The sequence below is a fragment of the Anopheles moucheti genome, chromosome 3 (genome assembly GCF_943734755.1).
Source record: "Anopheles moucheti chromosome 3, idAnoMoucSN_F20_07, whole genome shotgun sequence".
Lineage (NCBI taxonomy): Eukaryota > Metazoa > Arthropoda > Insecta > Diptera > Culicidae > Anopheles > Anopheles moucheti.
In genome coordinates, this window is record NC_069141.1 from 56,596,203 (window position 1) to 56,614,367 (window position 18,165).

General features: G+C 43.4%; 3 protein-coding genes across 3 annotated transcripts; 1 reads left to right on the top strand and 2 right to left on the bottom strand.

Annotated features, from left to right (window-relative positions):
- The first annotated feature begins 67 nt into the window (after positions 1 to 67).
- On the top strand, positions 68 to 17,571 carry LOC128300833 (zinc finger protein 544-like). The gene is made up of 6 exons (XM_053037043.1): positions 68 to 334; positions 13,980 to 14,831; positions 14,908 to 15,931; positions 16,020 to 16,132; positions 16,204 to 17,129; positions 17,215 to 17,571. The coding sequence occupies exons 2-6, from the start codon at positions 14,761 to 14,763 to the stop codon at positions 17,256 to 17,258; spliced, it is 2,178 nt and encodes a 725-aa protein (XP_052893003.1). The 5' UTR covers positions 68 to 334; positions 13,980 to 14,760; the 3' UTR covers positions 17,259 to 17,571.
- LOC128300835 (uncharacterized) lies at positions 441 to 4,123 on the bottom strand. The gene is made up of 7 exons (XM_053037045.1): positions 3,849 to 4,123; positions 3,638 to 3,770; positions 2,367 to 2,516; positions 2,172 to 2,299; positions 1,891 to 2,091; positions 1,626 to 1,708; positions 441 to 1,537 (listed from the first exon to the last, which is right to left on the bottom strand). Exons 1-7 carry the CDS (start codon positions 3,909 to 3,911, stop codon positions 1,015 to 1,017), a joined length of 1,281 nt encoding a protein of 426 aa, XP_052893005.1. The 5' UTR covers positions 3,912 to 4,123; the 3' UTR covers positions 441 to 1,014.
- Positions 6,280 to 12,556, bottom strand: LOC128300834 (uncharacterized). The gene is made up of 6 exons (XM_053037044.1): positions 11,429 to 12,556; positions 8,288 to 8,402; positions 8,003 to 8,164; positions 7,773 to 7,909; positions 6,857 to 7,706; positions 6,280 to 6,782 (listed from the first exon to the last, which is right to left on the bottom strand). The coding sequence occupies exons 1-6, from the start codon at positions 11,498 to 11,500 to the stop codon at positions 6,754 to 6,756; spliced, it is 1,365 nt and encodes a 454-aa protein (XP_052893004.1). The 5' UTR covers positions 11,501 to 12,556; the 3' UTR covers positions 6,280 to 6,753.
- Positions 17,572 to 18,165: the final 594 nt, after the last annotated feature.

Here is an 18,165-nt window from a genome sequence, read left to right on the forward strand (position 1 = left end):
TTGACCCCGCGGGATGTCGGTTATCAGCGATACGTCGATGGCCCCGCGAAGAGTAACCGTGTACGTTACCGAAGAGGCTGACGGTGGTGATGATTTTCACTCAGCAAATGGCTCGCACGGAGACCATGGGTATGGCACTATCGGTCAGCTTATTTACACACTCCGCAAACGGGCGAACGGCGATTGCGATAAGTGACGAAAGCTTTGGGGGAACGTCAACTTCAGCGCATACTTGTGTTGTTGTCAAAGCAGCGCGCACAGGGTGACTCTGTGCAGCCGGCACAGCAGATCGAACGGCGCAAAATGGATGTTTGATGATTTTGGATGCAAAACGGTGAGTAAGTAATGTTTATTACAACGAAATTAATACTATGGAGTACCTTCAGATTTATTGTTAACGATTAATTCATTTGTTTGTTTGTTGTACTATTGTAGCTAGCTTTTTATCAGTTGTGGTACAGAGATGATATGCCGTATTGTCGCACTTCCGAAACGTGTTCGATTATGCATCCTATGAATGATTGTCCTACGTCAATTGAAAAATTGTACAACAAACATAGTTAAACTTGGGCACAAATCAATGGGTTTAAATGTCTATAAACATTGCGATTCCCAAACTGTTACTTTTACGCATTGCTCGCGATCGCTGAAGGGGTTAAACTTGTGCGACGAACGTTATCAGTGCGATGCGCGATCGGTGACATTGACCCGCGTGAACTACATATACGTTAGCGCCCCAGGCCTAAATCAAGCTGACACGACTGATCAGTAGAAACATTGTTGAGTTTTGATAGTGTTGGTTTGAACGAACAAGGGAAGAATATTATCGGTTGAACATTATGTCAATATTTTCCCTTTTTTAATTAGGCCAGCTTGGTGTTGGTATGTGGCACATAGGATGGAAACGAGGTAGCTGCTTTATTCTTTATTTCTATCTATCGACTAGTGGGTTGTGCATGGAAGCTTACATTGAAGATGATGGCACGTGGCAGCACCTGCCGGTTCTTAACACTACTACTGGAATCTAGAATTTCGCAAGACCGATCGTAACGGTGGCCGGTTTTCGAACGGATTCGTTCGGGGCATCGGTGGACTGTAGTTGGGCGTCGGTAGGTCCGGCTCACTGTTCAGCGGTCCCGGGTTGGTAAGGTTCAACCCGGTCGGACGTAAATTAACCGCCGCAATACCGCTGTTGTTCACGTTGAAGCTGTTACGATAGTTGAGCTCGCGCGCCACCTTAGCCGCGGCCACATCCCGCCGGACGACCGTGTTCATGAAGTTCTTTGGTGGTGGTGGTGGCGGAATTGGCCGATTGTCCATACGCTCTTCCGGCTCGTTCGATTGTGGTCTTGCCAGCGGTTCCAGCGTACGGTTGATCACCACGGTTGGTTTCGGCTCGAACGAACGTTGTTGGCTCCAGTCCGGTTGGGGTGGTACGGGCGATTCAACCGCAATTGGACCTTCGCTGATGCGTTCCAGCGGTCTTCGGTATTCGGCGGTGGTGACCGGTTGTGCAAACGTTTGCGGTCGTGGTTGACTATTTTTGTGTGGAGTAATCGAACAGAACTTATGAACTTATCTGTGGCTGCCCGGGAGAAAGTACAACAGCTTGCTATGGCACTTACTTCATATCGTAAGCATCGATAGGTGGACGTCGCATCGTATCACCCTCCGGTACGTAACCTCCATTCGCCGTGCCGCCGCTTTGCTGGGAGTAAAATGAAGTAAAGAACGAATGGTAAATAAATCGCTGTACCGACGTCTGCCATAATGATTGATCGTCGATAACAAAAAAAAATCGGTTGTCTTAAGTCGGACGGCTTTTGAAGCGTTATCGCCGGTAACGGTGATGCTATCACACACTGGACGTGTGGCAGTTGCGTTGCTTACCTTGCGGCGCATCTGGTTGTAGTCGTATATCTTAAAGGTTTGCGTAAACATGAAGATCGCGAGCGAAACATTGGCAATCCAGAACACCCAACCACGGAACGCCATCACCATCATAATGCCGGATACGTGGACTGCGGTAGCGAGCACCTGCACCCCCGGGAGCACCTGTCCCTCGCCGAAAGGATACTCGTACAGCGCGTGCTGTACGTGTGAACGACAGAAAAAAAACCACCATCAGCTAGGGAAACAACCGATGAATCACTTCAGTACAAGATACTTACCAGTATCGTATCGTAATCGATGGCGAACAGTATGCCTAACGCCAGATCCAGAACACTGATGATCATGGTAATGATGATCCATATGTACAGGAACACGTTTATATATCGCACATACTTTTGCCGCGCATCTGGAACATGGAACCGATTTAGTTTACCGTGGGGTGGATCTCTTGGATTAAGAATTCTACTGCTTACTTGTGAGTAGCGTCAGCGAACTGATGCCCCAGAACAGATGTATGATTAGATAGACCCACACGAACGCATGCACATCTCCGGCAGGCATCAGATTTAACGGGTCTACCAGTGTCATATCAATCGGTGGAATATCGACCTGTTCGCAAGTACCTGCCAAGATTTGTCAACAACGGGAAGCAATGGGTGGATCAAATACAAGTGGATGTATTAAGAGCTTCACAATCTAGCAATGGTTCTATACCTGACCATTGCCGATCGTAAAGTAAGTTATCAATTAGAAATGCCATAAAAAAAGGCCATAAAAGAAATGCCATAATAAATTAGTGTTGAGCTTAAAGAATCTTTCGAGCAAGGTCATCGATATGAATCTTTCGTGATTTAATGATTTTAAATCAGGAATTAACTTACAGAAGGTTCATGAATTCATTAATCCTCAAAGATTGATTGATTCTTCAAGATTATCTTGAATCTCTCTTGAGGTTTCATGAATCTTTAGCATGGAGATTCAGATTTATGTATTGAGTTCAAAGATTCGTTCAGATTCATGACTCTGAATCAGATTCACCCAACACTGCAATTAATACGAAAGATATCTTGTAATTCTGTTAAAAAAATACCCGCTTGAATAATATGTACTGTGAGATTTATTCTAAGGCTGTAGTAATTTTAGTTATTGTGAAGGTACCATATCTTTTATGTAGCACAACACTTATCGTGTTTTTTTTGGGGGGAGGCGAAGGATATTGCAACATGCCAACAGTCATAAACAGCATTCCTTCGTCCATCGTCAGTCTCCCTTTTGTGTGGGAAGCGATAAACTCCGGCTTCGTCACCAGGTTTCTTTTATCGTCCCCGAAGAAGGATTAATTGAAAGATTACATCTTATCGCAGGCAGCAAGTATTTATCGTGTTCGCATTGAAGCGAACCAGGGCTGCACAGACTAGGCCACCAAAAAACTGACATTTAGAGCATTCCGTTCACGATTACTAGGAATCGAATTTGTGTCATCCACAGCCAAAAGTACATTAGCAATTATGTTACAAATGGACGTGGTTTAAAAAAGATGGCCCACTAATGTTTCAGCCATCCTCCCCCATGGTATAAACCCTTGGCTTCTAATTTAGATAACGCAGGGCTATTCAGAATGGACATCGCTGCCTGCGAAAAGCGATTCATCATACACCACCGTAAAAAAATCGGCCGACGATATGGGTTTCTTCTTTAAAGCCTGCAATTTAACTCGTGTCGTACATGCGTTGCCCACACTTACCGCGAAAGTACACGTTAAAGAATGTTAACGTTAGTAGCGATCCCATCGTATCCGTTTGGCTGGAAAAGTCGATATCGCAGTAATAGGCGATGATGCCGGTAATCGCAAATCCGATCCATATGAGCGATTGGCACTTGAAACAGGAAGAGAAACAAAAACATCACGATTCAGCTTCGTTTCAATTAACACATTCACCGTAAACATCACCTACAATGCTAAACACACCGGCAAAGATGGCAAAGGGCCGGAAGACGTTGTACGTTGGGAGCGTCATGTTTTGGGGTCACGGTTGCGTTCTTTTACCCAACACTTCCAAACTTGGTATTAGAATCGACTTTTGTGTTGTTTTTTTTTTCTTCTCGACAACTTGCTGCACCAAATTCTTTCCACTATGAGTCAACGGCACATTTCACATTTTTACCGCGTCACAGTGGTAAAAAGGGTTTGGGAAACCGTTGTAACACCTCGTAGAGCGGCAGTGGTGGCGTGATGTTCACACCTGCCCATCGACTGGTCATACTGAATGGTAAGTTAATATTTGTTGATCGAGACATCCACCAAACTTCTTATCTGCTGTGCCGTATCGATACTACGATAAGGGAACTCAACGTCAGACACACGGCGAACACCCCGTGAGAATGGTTCCGAACCGATATATCGATGCTGGGACGAAAAAGCAATAGAGATATGTATAGAGAGAGAGAGAGAGAGATAAAGAGTAATCGAATGGGCAGCTGAATCGGGTTACGCATTTTTATCAAAACTCTTTCGTGATGATGCTCCACCGTACTATCAAACGGTAGATGATGGTGTGTTACTCATCACACTAGAAAAAGGATGAACACACTGAACAGTTCTACAGATTTGTGTAAAGAGAAAATTTCATCTTTCCTGGATGCTTTTTTAATGCTTTTACTAAAGTGAGTTAGTGAGGAACTGTTCAGCTTATTTGAAGAATAGACCATTTGATGTATTCGCGATCATCATTAGCATTACTGTGCTATTGGCTAAACTTTTCAGGATGGGTGTGTCTTCAATGCTAATCTAGTGGAATGTTAACTCCTATGAAAATGCTAGAGTTCTATTATAGTCTGTAAGAAGACTTCAAGATGTTATACGTTAGCTGGTTCTGATAAAAGCTTTAGGTTTTTATTTATCGGTAGATACACCGACAACAATATTCATGTTGAGATACGTACTACATAGAACTTATATAGTTCCAGTACTCACATACTCTTCTGATACAAGGACTTTGTCCAAAACTGACGAAACCCTCTTAGACGCGTTCGAGAGGAAGATGCTCAGAAGATGATTTGGTCCTCGTGTGGGTGGAAGGTCAATGGAGGTAGAGACTCCTCCGTCAATGATGAGCTCTACGAGATGCAGCAGCACAAGTCCGAGAAGCAGTTGTTGCGCCGTATAAGTAAGCATAAAATGTAGCGTTTTCTGATATGAGTTAATCGACCTAACTACTATGAGGAAAATTGTGAACTATGAGGAAAATTCTTATCCGGAAAAAAATAACGCACCTTATGGCCAGATCGAATATTTTTGCTTCTCAAGAAATTCTTCTACACACTACTATGGCGGTCTGTAGAAGTGTTCTCAATCGTTCACGATCGAGCACTGTCGTGTGCAAATCGAATTTCCTTTTCTTTCTTGCGGATGCATAATTTTATCTCAATGTGGGACTCTAAAAGGATTGAGCTGGGACGTGCGGTGTCCTTCTAATGACATGACCAGGCCTTAATGGCCAGGAAAATTAAGGTGAAACTTTAGACGACTTCAAAATTGCGATCAGCTATCTGTACGTCACCTCGGCATAAATTAATACATTAACAGAATTCAGCACATTTGGTGGTTGTTACTCCATTTCGGTTCAGTTACTTGAACAGGGTTGTTACTTGAATGAGTTTTTTTTTCAAATAGGATATTTTTGGCTCCACAACTTAAAATAAATCTAGATCAAAAACGCAAACAAGTTTTTGGAAACTTTTCGTAATGCTTGAGATACAGTTTTCATAGTGAAATAATTTAAATAAATTAGAGAAAAGTACCCTTGTACATAAAAAACAAAAACTTCACCGACTATTATGTTTGAAAACTAACCCTTTCAACACTGTATCGAAATTGTGTAAAACCATATAAGGGTGGCCTTGTTAAACGCCTAATGTATGCAATCTGTGTATCAATTCATACACCGTCGTTGCACACTGGTTCAATCTTGTACGAAGTACGGACAACATATTTTTAATCCCATTTGTTTTTTTTAGTGTTGATATGTTTTTACGAATATGCTTTGCATTGTTGGTAGTGGTAATTTTTCAATGGTATTAACAATTTTATCATATTACAGAATTAGAATTACTTACTGCACGGCGGTTAATTGGGTTTGGTGTTAAGCGCCTGGAAGTATGCAATACTTTATTATGAATCTTCCAGGATCTGATAACTTTCGAGATCATAAATTGGTGAACTGAGAATGTACTGAATTCTACACACCCTGCACGTGTAATTCTTGAAGACTAACTGTCAACTGGAATATCCTGTCAGTATTAGATGTCATCATGTACCGAAAATCTCACAGTTCTGCATAACGCATGAGTGCATCTGCATCCCCACCAAACGCCTTTAATCAAAGTTAATAGTAACCCGTATATTTTACATTAAAATGCTCGTTATACACATCGACAAATGATTAACGCAGCAATAGTATTTCCATTCAAATAATCTCTCACACTCGCGCTATAATTTTATCACCATATGCAATACTATTGTTAACGCTGTTTCTATAGGTGTGTTCGTATACTCGTTTTCAGTAAGATTCCACCAGTACCGGAGAACTAAGCCTCTCTGGCACATGATTGTGTTAATTTGCTGCACATTATTGCTCCTATGACTAAAACGCGAGCAAGACAAACGCGGTCACATGATCCGTTAGCCATCTCGCGCTGAAGTACAGTGTCGTCGGGGGTTTAAACAAGATAATAGAGATATTTACAAAAACTAACAGCCAGCTAGCCGCAACCGTCGGTCTGGGCGGCCCCATTCTAGCCTCTGTGTGCCGCGATGGCGTAGAATACTTAATCCATGCAAACTGATGGTGCGTATTTTGACTAGTATTTGTACTCAGGTCCACTCCACTCTGTAGGAAGAAAGTGAGATACAGCGGCCATTAATTCATTTCCACCTGGGCACTAACATTCCAACGGCACTTACTTCCTTCATCCGTTGTCACGCTGGATCGATCGTCAGGGAATGCACCGGCCTTAAGCGTTGGGAGTTGTTTCTCCTCGCCGGGGAATTCTTTCTCCTCCGTCAGCGTGGACGTGAATCGCTTGCTGGCCGCTTTCTTCTCGTCCGGGGCGGGGAAGTATGACCACGGTAGTTGATTGCGCACTTCCGGTGGAGCCATTACCGAGCTTCGCGGACTGTTGCTCGATGGTGGACCGGCAAGGTACGAGAATGGTGCCGGCTGTCCCGGTAGATACGAGAAGCGTTTGTCCGTGTATGGGTCAACCGTTTGCTTCACCTGTAGCGGCATCGGTACGGTCGTGTCATGTGCCGAAGCTGGCAGATACGGTAGACTATCCTCGCGGAAGCTGCCATTATCGTAGGCATCGTTCAACGGTTCCATTGTGCGCTTTACGTTTGGATCGGAATGTGGCAATTGCAGCTGATTGGGGGGTGGCATCGGTGGATATATCGGTGGCGCTTGCTGATGTACCGGGGGCAACTGCTGCTGAGGAGCTTGATCGAAGTAACGCGCTGCAGCGTGGTAAGGTTCCTCTAGGTCCGCCGGAGGGCTTGTTGGATGCATCACTTGCCGTGGTTGCATCGATTCGTTGTACGACGGGGCCGGTTTGTTCTCTTTCCACAGCGTCATCGAGAGACTGATGATGACGGCCAGGAAAACGAGAAACATGAACCAAAACAGTACGGCTTTGCTAAATGCAAGCCACATGAAGAGGGACGGTGCGATAAAGTAGATGTCGTCTACTTGGCCCAATGCCTGCCGAGTGATATTGTTGTTATCCAGTTCCAACAGGTCTATTACTCCATCAAGATTCTACCAAAAAAAGCGGAAATCGTTAAAAAAAGGAAGTTGTTAAGTAAAACAAAATGTTTAACCTACCATAACATTGATGAAATCGATCAAATATGTTACGAATCCAGTAACGTCCAGCGCAAGGACAAGGAACATAGCAAGAATCCAGGGATAGAATCCAACTACCACGCAACCGCGACCCAAGCATGAAACGCACATTGTACCTGTGGTAGATAAAACGGTAGTAAAAATGCGCTTCATGAAATGCTTCCATAACAGAACGAGTACATCAGTAAGGAAAAAAACGAAAGTCATACCGAACAATAGTACCGTCGTAACGGCCAGAGCGCCATGCAGTGCTGCAGATACGATAGCAAACACAAACGTTCGCTCAACGGCATCAGTCGTGTCCGGGAATGGAATAGTAACGTTGACGTTAATGCCCAGATATCGAAGATTAACGGGACCACACTCTGCAGCTGTTTGTTGCGGTTAGGGGTGAAAGAAATGAAACGGATTGTAATGCTAATTGGGTGCAAATTGTTTGTCTCTTCGCGCGGATATCGCACTATGATAAAAACACACATGGAGATAATACTTACAGCGGAAGTAAAACAAATAGAGGCCGTACGTTTCCCGCGAATCTGTCATGTCGATCTCACAGTTGTACGCCAGTATTGCTGTCGTAGCTAATCCAGCCATTAGCAAGGCGAATACCTGTAACGTAAGGAGAATACGTTGGGATGTTAAAACTAGAGTTGGAAAAAGCATTGGTGTTGGTCGAACTTGAGCGAACTCGTTCGTTCGTTGAGAAGAACTGAACGAACGGAACAGTTCTTTCGTTCTTTTGTCCCTTATTAATTGCTTTTACATTGAGAGCATCCTGGGAACGTTTCGCGAACTGCTATAACATGATAAGACGAATCTGAAGAATGGAACTGAACTAACGAACTGTACAGGTCCAATGCGTGCGACTCAAATCTGGTTAGAATTGAACCAGATCGTCTGATAATGTGAGAGTGCGGTGATAACGTCGGGGTAACAAATCCCCAAGCATTTTTGAAGATCGTGTGATTTAAGGTGGCCTAAGTTCATTGGCTTCATTATCTCTCGATGGTACACACAATAGTTTATTGAATGGCATACTTCCGTACCAGAATGTAACGGCTACACAATGTAACGCTTCAATTCGTACGCTCCATCAGGTATCGCGCGTACGTGACTCACGCTGTATCGGTATCAGCACCGCAGCGGTTACAATGCATTGTTTTCAGGCTGTTTGTTTGGATAGTAGCGTCCAACGAAAAAGTAATAACAGTAACTTCATCCCAAAAATGGCACAACATAGCCGAACGGGTTAAGCGAAAGATTGTAACGCCTAACAAACTAACAAACTTCCAACCCCAGCACTGCTCAGGTGACAAATTTTTCAACCCCCCAATGGAATGTGTCCGGCGAATGACCACCGAAAACAAAAACGATGTGGTGATTTTATTAAAATTTATCCTACTATCCACTCGTAGCGGCACTCGCCACAATCGTAAACGTGCAAAGATGCCCGCAAAGGGCATTTGCGTGATCGCTAAGGTAAGGTGACCCTCCCCATGGGGCGGAACGGTTGTAAACAAATCCGCTCTATCGCGGGTTTAGCCAACGAGGCGTTAATGTTTTGCCCACCGAAACTCTCCAAACTCCACGTGACGTTCCAAAAGGCTACAAAACGCACGGGTGAAGTCGGAATGATATTTATGGCATATCTTATGGCAATGCGGGTGAAGCTGTTGGGCGGCTGTTTTTTTTTTTATTTTCGCTCGTGTACTATCTTCACTTTTCCAGCCGAACTTTACTCGTTTCTCCGACACGTTTGGAATTGTTGACACGGCAGGATTGTGGGTGAGTGTGCAATAAAAGAAAGTGTACTGATGACGTAATGTAATTTAGATAGTGTTGGCATGCGCCCGGATTATGATCTCCTTATGTGAAGGTCATCCATAAAGTAAGAAGGATGTTAACGCACCCAAGACGCTTCTATAAGGGAAAACCCTGCTGGGTTTCGATTTTATCACGCTTGCTGGTAGTGATATGATTAGGAACAGGATTAAAAGAGTAAGCCAAATTATTCGCATTACGAAGAAAATAAAAAAGGGGGTGTAGACAATACTATCAGCTTGAAACAATGAATGACTGATTAGTATGAGCGGGTTGATAGCGATTAGCAGACGGTCCGGTATTGGACTGGTATGAGAGGGTAGAGAACGAGACGTGTGAATGAATGATGATTCATGTAAGCGATGAACTTGTACATATCTAGCCCTTGGTTATACGTAAAGTTGTTCCTTTTCGACCGGGTGCTTTTATCAGCATTTATTGCAAGTACTATCTACTAATGATTCAGAGCCGTAAAAATAGATACGTGTGCTTCAAACAAAAAAAAATTGATCATTACATACAATGCTATAAAGTTGGATTTGAATTTATTCGCGTAGATATTTTCGGCAAAATATCATAAACGCAGAATAACTCTCAGATTCAACAACGCAATTGTGCTTTTACGCTGCTTTGTAGCTCCTTAAAGGGAATTATACACTCAGAAACTTCTAAAATAAGGTAAGTTAACAGAGTACAGCAGCGAATGATGATTGGTTCGAAGACTTCACCAAAGATTTAAAAATATTATGAAAGAGGATATTCATTTTAAGTATCTAAGTAATAGAACTCAAAATCTACTACTCAAATACAGCAGCTCACCACTTTCCGCTAATGTTTGGGACCGAACGCTGTGGCGTGTATCGAATTTATTTTAGACGTATCGTTTACACTCATAGAGATGAAATAAAAACAAACATAAGTGATCAAAGAAGATTTCGTAATTAAATTACGTTAAACTAAGAGAAATTCGCTTATTTATCATATCTTTTATCCAAGTGACTAATAAACTGTTCTATTGGCTCATTACGTTTCCAGATTTCCTGATTCGGATTTATGAATCTGAAGGAACCTTTGAACTTAGGAATTGAATCTGATTCTCTATTTGAAAGATTCATTAATCTTCTCTTAAATTTATTAATCATCCCATATATACGACTTCCAATTAGAAGCTCCCTCTCCATCCATCCACACAGATACCATCCCGCTCAATCCTCCAAGGAGCATGATCCGCCACTGCTCTGAGGATTCATTTTGAGTTTTTGAGCCAAGTTCTGATTTGAATGACTCCTTACTAAAGATTCAAAAATAATGTCGCTTCTCAAAAGATTCATTAAGCACCACACTAACGGATAGATCTACGCTGTTTAAAGGCTGATTAAAGCGATGGCACAGATAGATTATGTTACACGTTACTGCTTTATTCCTTGCCAGTTTTTCGTGTTCCAATCGTTAAATCCATCAAAACCTTCAATTGCAAACGCATATACAACACTAACCATTCGCCACAATCGTTATCTTTCCAATGGCTAATCGTTGGCCATCCTTCATAATATTGCGTTTTTTTTGTTGCGATAGCTTTCAGCAATGCGTCATGCGCCCCACAAAAAAAAACAATTGGATTCTGACGATAAGAAACAAAAACCTTCCCGTATCCACATCCGGGATGGTGGTCCGGGATGGATGGCTTCAGTAATGACTTGTGAGGTGCATATTCTATCATCCACATCCGATCCAGATACAAACAGATGCGAATGGATGAACGAAACTCCCACCCCGATCGATTCGGGGATGATCTTTCATCCGTGACAACTTACCAGCGTGATCGTGCCTATGACGAACACGGTCACCCGTGGACCAAGTCCACACAGTGTACAGTTGAATCCCATCTTTTGCGCCGGCCACACTGACTATCCGGTAACGGATGATTCTGCCACTGCACTTCAATCGAATGAAGATCACCGCAAGAGGACCGGTGTGCGCTTATGCTTTCTCGTTTCGATCGGTAGCTTTTTGTTATTCGTTGCACTCGTTGCGCTATTATTAAAACTGATTTGCGTAATTGCTTGTTTCACCCTCGGTAAACAACAACTCCGCGCGCGTAGTTTAAAGGCACTTGTATCGCACTTGTAAAAGCCCCACAAATTGCCACACAAAATCACGAACAATTTCACTCGGAAAAGCTGTCTAATTTTTGGACCGCACTCAGCAGAAAGAGAGAACCTTAACGTCCGCTGCTCACACCGCGACCATCGACTGGAATGCAACCAGAACACAAAGCACGAACCGTCCCGGGACGCGTTGCCACATTTTCTGACCGTACCAACGCGCGCGAAGGTTCGCAGAGGCCCCGAAAACACCGCACACCGCCAGACTGTGTTAAAACAATAAATGCGCGGCTCGTCCCAGCTCCAGCTGCCTGTGTGTGGGACTGTATCAGCTTCTGGTGGCTTTTTGGCTGATTAGATTCGAACAAGGCTGGGGTGGTACTGTGTTTTGGATGCCGTGTGTGAGGGTGAATCGTGTTTGTTTTTATCCCGCCACACACCTATATCACACACGCACCCCCGTTGAGGGTGGCGTTGAGCTTTGCTTTTCGTTGTTTTTTTTTGCGCTTTTCTTTGCAGCTGGTCCGTTGTGCGTGTGAGGGTGGCCGAAAACGATCAGGTGTTTGTGCGCGATTGTGTCCAGCGGGACGGTGGCTGGTGCGTTTCAGGTCACGAACACCGGCAGATATTGATGATGATGGAGCATCGTGCAATTGTGATCGCACCAAACGCCATTTATTTTATTCCGTACCGGGGCTAAGTTGATAAGAGTTGATCGTTACTGTCGGTGAACGGCGAACGGCGCGTTGTATGCGGAACTCGAACGCAAACTGTCGCCAGCTACAAAAATCTCTGCCCGATCGACACTTGCCGCCGTCGGTGACGACCTGTACTTATCAAGCGTTCCGGAGTTACTGTATGTGCGCGCGAGTACGACGATTTGTCATCGGCGTGCATGCGACTCTCTGTACCATCCCATGCTGGGCTAAAGATAGCCTAGATACACGCGGCATGTATGCGTGTGTACCTTGAGGGAATGGGTAAACTGTTTGCATAGTTGCCCTCGCGTCACTATCCAGCCCATCCTTTCACTGGTTTACACCCTCCCCAAAAGGGGGTTGATCGGCACTTCAGTACAGATGATGCTTTGGAGAGGTGGACACACATGTGCTTTAAAGTAGTTTTACCGGCAAAGGTAATGTGCCGATGCGCACACACTCAAGCTGAGATAAGCTTTTTCTACGGGGTGGCTGTGTAAGTGCCACGTACTGTAACGCTAGCTGTAATGGGTTACAGGTCCGGAACTTCAGGGCCCCCGATATGCATCAATTACGATCTAACTGACAAACACGCGCGGAGGTCAGTTTTGGCCATGTTCGAACCGATGATTGATGCGAAGACACTGGGTACATTGCGTGTGCTTGCGGTTTGCGTACGTGCTCCAGGGGGTATGATGATTCTTTTGTTCCATTTCAATTCTCCACACTTTTCCACCCCTATTTGTAGTGGAATGTGTCCGGATAAGGAAGGGGCTTAATACTAGCCGATCCGGTGAGCCACGTCGAAACGCCTACGCTCGATCGATGAAGTGGAGGAGGTTCAATAATTATCTGCAGCAATAGCAACAACTACACTAAAACCGGGTCATTAAACGGTTTATATGACACAGAGTGCAATCGTATGATTTGTTGGTGCAACCTGATCATACTATCGGAAGCCGCGATCGTGTCGGAAAGGGCGCGCGATAGGTTTGCACAACAGTCATGTTCCCACCTTGAAGCTTCCGCACACGGTAGACGTGTTATACGTATCTTTTCTATGTCAATTTGTTAGGTTGACGCGAAGTAGGGTTTTTTTCGTGTGTAATTTTTTTTTTGTTCAACGTTTGTTATCGGTAGTGTTCGTGCCCTATTCGATTGTTACGATAACGGCAGGGTGGTATTGTTGTGTGATGTATCTTTTGTGATAGATTGGTTCTCATCAATGATGATCGGTGATGAATTTTGCACGTTTTGAGATTTAATTAAAGCAATATAATATTTTCAATTTCCCCACACGGCAGTGCCCGTTGTTAGCACTAAGTTTAGCTACTTTATCTACTTTATATTGACAATCTTGAGCAAATGGTTCCTTACGAAATTAGACTCGCACGTTGAGCGGCTTATCAGTTGCTCAACAACGGTACTATTACTGACGTACTGGGACGGGATGCGATAACAGCAGATATGATAACCGGGGGAAGACGTTGCTGCTACCGCAATCCGGACAAGTTTTATCGTTCCCCTTATATTCGCATTCCCACTTATTCGCACCATTACAGAAACCGGCCAGCCAATTACCCGTGTTGACGGAACTATTTCAAACGGAAGAAAACGGACCCAGGAAGGAGCGCCACACGTTGTGCGAGATTCGTGCAAATGCATCGTGAAAGTAACAGCACGGGGACGATTAAGACCGGATTTGGTTTCCTGTTCCGATAGAGCGTCATCATGCGTCCGGTTTGGTGTGATTCTATCTGCAATAGGCTGAGGAGGAAGGGTTTGCTGCCAGGGTGGAGGGGGTACTTTATACGAGCTTGTTTTGTACGTGCAATGAATTTTTATATTTTTATTACTAAAATGATCTATTGTTTGAAACACACACACAGCTCAGTTTTAATCTCGAAACAGGAACATGCTTGAAGTAATCCGCTTCTGCTTAAGATATACCAATACAGATCAATGTAGCTTTTTATCTAAGTTATGCCAATCTGGTTAATAATGTATCGCAATTCTACACGCAAATATTACCAAAAATCAATTAAATTCCAGTAAACCGGTTACTGATAAAAAAAAAAACTGCGTAGAAAATACGTAATAAATGCTTAGAAAATAGTCCGCACTTGGTGTGAATAACCCACTGTGCGCACTGTTGACAGTTCCAACTCAACCCCGCAGGAGTGTAAACCTGAGCAGCGAAATGCAAAACGTAAACAATAAACATAGGCCAGCAGTACTGCATATACGTTATATTTCATTTAATAAATTTACACTAAAAATTACCGCAAAACACTAATGTAAGGTAGTTTTCAAACAACTCAAACCTTGTGAAGCGCCATCAAAATGAAGTGTATTGTGCCGGGTTGCGATACAGACGATAACGTCGTGAGCTATACATCTGTGTTTTACGTAAAGTATGTGCTGTTGTGATGCATCCGTTGATTTCCTGCTGCTATTAAACTAAACTCCATACATTATTTTGCTTTTTAGCCTACCCGACGATCCGGTCGTGCAGCAGCAATGGTTTTCGCTGCTGGAAGTATCGAATGACGATCTTATGCAAGCACTATCGGATGAGGAGGTAAAAGTATGCAGCTGCCACTTTGCTGAAGACAGTTTTGGGCGCCACCCGATACACGGGTATCGATATTTACCACCCACGGCGATGCCTACCGTACTGCCATCGCGAAGCGATTGCGAAGAGCTTACTCCCACAAAAGAACCCAACGCAGATAAAGACAGTGCGCTAGATTATTTTCTAGTTTATCTCAAGGAATCACCCAGCATCGATCAGGTAGCACTAGATCAAACGCCGGATACAGTTGGGCTAAGTTTAATAGACGATCTAAATGATGTGAAACCACCGGAGCTTACTTCTATTGCAAAGGAGCTAAAAGCAGTAGAAAGTCCTGAAGAAGCATTAGAAGAAAATTATGACATTGGACCGGTGGAGGAAATTGGCATAGAGTACGCGAATGGCAAATATTATTTTCTTAAGCTTGACGAAGATCCGGCTACATCCGACAACGAAGCACGTACATCAGAAGGCGATACGAATGAACATGACTATCATGGTCCAGCGATGATTTGGGATAAGGAGGATGTGGACGATGAAGATCTACCAACCAAAATTGGACTAATAGAAGAAGAAAACCCATCCAGCGAAATAAGCATCGAATCGGATGATGCTGATGAAGTTTTCAAGGATAATAGAACAAGCAGTAGCTACAGTGAAAGCATTAACGCTGACAAAACCCAAGTACGGTTGAGAAAATCTAACAGAAAAGTCAAGGTCAGCCGTCCTGATAGTACTGACGTGTTAGAAATAGTACCAATCGATTTGGATAAACGTGATGCATACGATGAGTCGGACACTGATCAGGCTGATGCAGATGCAGAGGAGAAGAAATACGATACATTCAGTGAGGTCGAATATGGTTCCATAGAGGCACTGGACGAAGAGTCAGTGTGTAGCGATAACAACTGGAAACAGAATCAGGATAACCAGACACATGTAAGTACTGCAATGTTCGACATACATATACACGCATATTACGGAATGCATGTGTAAACTTTATTTATCATCTTGCATTCAATTTCAGCGGTTTTTCTGTGACGTTTGTGGCAGAGGATTTCGGTTTAAAAGTACGAAGGATCGGCATATACTATCCCACACAAAGGAGAAAAAATTCAGTTGCGAAGTTTGTGGAAAAGGGTATGAATTGGAGCAAAATCCGTTACCGATAACTCAACTTATCCTTCTTGTTTTTTTTTGTCTGCTTACAGATTTACGCAGAAAGTAAACCTTACCATTCACATGCGCATTCATACCGGTGAAAATCCTGTGAAGAGATTTACCTGCCAGATTTGTCATAAAAAGTGTGCCCGAATGAGTGAACTGGAAGTGCACCGAGCGTCACACTTTAGGCGATTTCCACACGTTTGCCCCATCTGCACGGTACGCTACTCGGATGCGACAGGGTTTTACGATCACTTCCTAATGGACCATCGCGGTGAAATGACATTAAATGAGCTGTTTGAATTGCTATCGCAGAACGAGAACAGTTTAGTCATTTCGGGTCAGGAACCGGCTAACATCAAGTCCGTGGATGGAACGTTTGGGTGTGCGGTGTGTGGCAAATCCTACCGGGTGGAAGCTAATCTGGAACGGCACAAACGGAAAAGTCATATGAAAATATACTCCTGTCCCCACTGTGCACGCAAGTTCCCGTACAAGAGTTTGCTGGAAAAGCATCTGCCGACACACACGCTCGAGAAACCGTTCAAGTGTCCGCATTGTACCCTTTCCTACACACAGCGTGTCAATCTAAGGATACACATAGAGCGAAAACATACCGAGCTTAGCTGTACTAACGAGAATTTAGTCGATGGTGGTGAAAGTGGTGACGATCAAGCTAAGCGAGACGGAGCAATCGCGCACCCACAGACGTACGATTGTGGGGAGTGTGGTAAAAGCTTTCCACGGAAACCGTCACTACAGCTACATCGTGCAGCACACGCCAACTGTGCGAATCCGGTGACGTACGATTGCGACCTGTGTGGCATTTCGTTGTGCGCGCGCGTATCACTCTTGCGGCATCAGATAAGAGTGCATGGTGAGCGAAGAAGGAAACCGAACGTGCTCGGCAATTTGGAGCTCCGGAACGTTACGATTGTACCGACTGATGGCAATCAGTACGTGGAGATCGAAGGTATGATCGAGGGATGTACGGTATGGGAGTTTGTTTTTAAGCGATTGACACACCATTTCCTCTCTCTCTCTTCACAATCAAACAGACGAAACGGATACTATAGTAGAAGATTACGAAAGTGAATGCTAGGCGCACATAAGCGGAAGTGGGATGAAATCTCGACTGAACTGAAACCTCCACAGGTAAGAATTGTCTGGTTCAATGGAGCAACAAATGTTTGAAAAATGATACAATAATTTGTAAGAGGCTATTTCTAAGCCACTATTTTAGAAGGGGTATTACCAGACGGTATAAAATAAATTATTTTATAGCAGTTACATTTAGTTCCATTTCATCTTACAATTTTACTCCAAAGCGGTTTTTTTGCGTTTGATTTTTACATCAATCCGCAAGATTAAATACAAGAAACAAGAACTTCCCAATACTGCTTTGTGCAATACCCTCAGATCCAATTTTGTAAAATAAATCCGATCGTGCGTCTATGGAGCATGTACGAACTACTATCATATTTTTCGTCTAAAATTACAAGCAAACTGCAGCTCCTTATTCATCCGAATGCTTCTGTTTTATTTTTCATGGTATCAAACACGTGTAGAGGGTTGAGTAACTGTTACTATTCTGCGTCAGAGATAAGCTTAACTATAGATTCTTACTAGTGTTGTACTTAAGGACTCGCTTGGGAGGAGTGGTTTTTACAAATCTTTGCTGAAAAGTCATTTGAATGGTAAAACGGCTCTCAAAATATGCATGGGTATTCATGCAGAGTAGATAAATATTTCTCAAAGATCCTCATTATCATTAATCTTCATACGTGTAAGACGCAGGATCATTCAGTCATTTTAAAGATACATTCCGATTAACGAATCTGATGTTTTGCTTGCTACCTTGCTACTTTGCTTATACGAATTAAAGCTGAAACACGGTTAAAATTAAAAAAAAAATACACTACAAACCAAGAATATTTAACTTATTTTGTTTGCTTTATTAATATGTAAATCCATATAACGCTATCAATTTACAGCATTGTAGTGGTAAA

Coding starts and splice junctions, on each gene's coding strand:
- LOC128300835 (XM_053037045.1), bottom strand. CDS start 3,911: ATGACGCTCCCAACGTACAACGTCTTCCGGCCCTTTGCCATCTTTGCC. Junction 1,709..1,890: donor ACAACCAGATGCGCCGCAAG/GTAAGCAACGCA, acceptor TTTTACTCCCAG/CAAAGCGGCGGCACGGCGAA. Junction 1,538..1,625: donor ATCGATGCTTACGATATGAA/GTAAGTGCCATA, acceptor ACACAAAAATAG/TCAACCACGACCGCAAACGT.
- LOC128300834 (XM_053037044.1), bottom strand. CDS start 11,500: ATGGGATTCAACTGTACACTGTGTGGACTTGGTCCACGGGTGACCGTG. Junction 8,403..11,428: donor TCATAGGCACGATCACGCTG/GTAAGTTGTCAC, acceptor CTTACGTTACAG/GTATTCGCCTTGCTAATGGC. Junction 6,783..6,856: donor CGTGACAACGGATGAAGGAA/GTAAGTGCCGTT, acceptor TTCTTCCTACAG/AGTGGAGTGGACCTGAGTAC.
- LOC128300833 (XM_053037043.1), top strand. CDS start 14,761: ATGAAGTGTATTGTGCCGGGTTGCGATACAGACGATAACGTCGTGAGC. Junction 16,133..16,203: donor TGCGAAGTTTGTGGAAAAGG/GTATGAATTGGA, acceptor GTCTGCTTACAG/ATTTACGCAGAAAGTAAACC. Junction 17,130..17,214: donor TCAGTACGTGGAGATCGAAG/GTATGATCGAGG, acceptor ACAATCAAACAG/ACGAAACGGATACTATAGTA.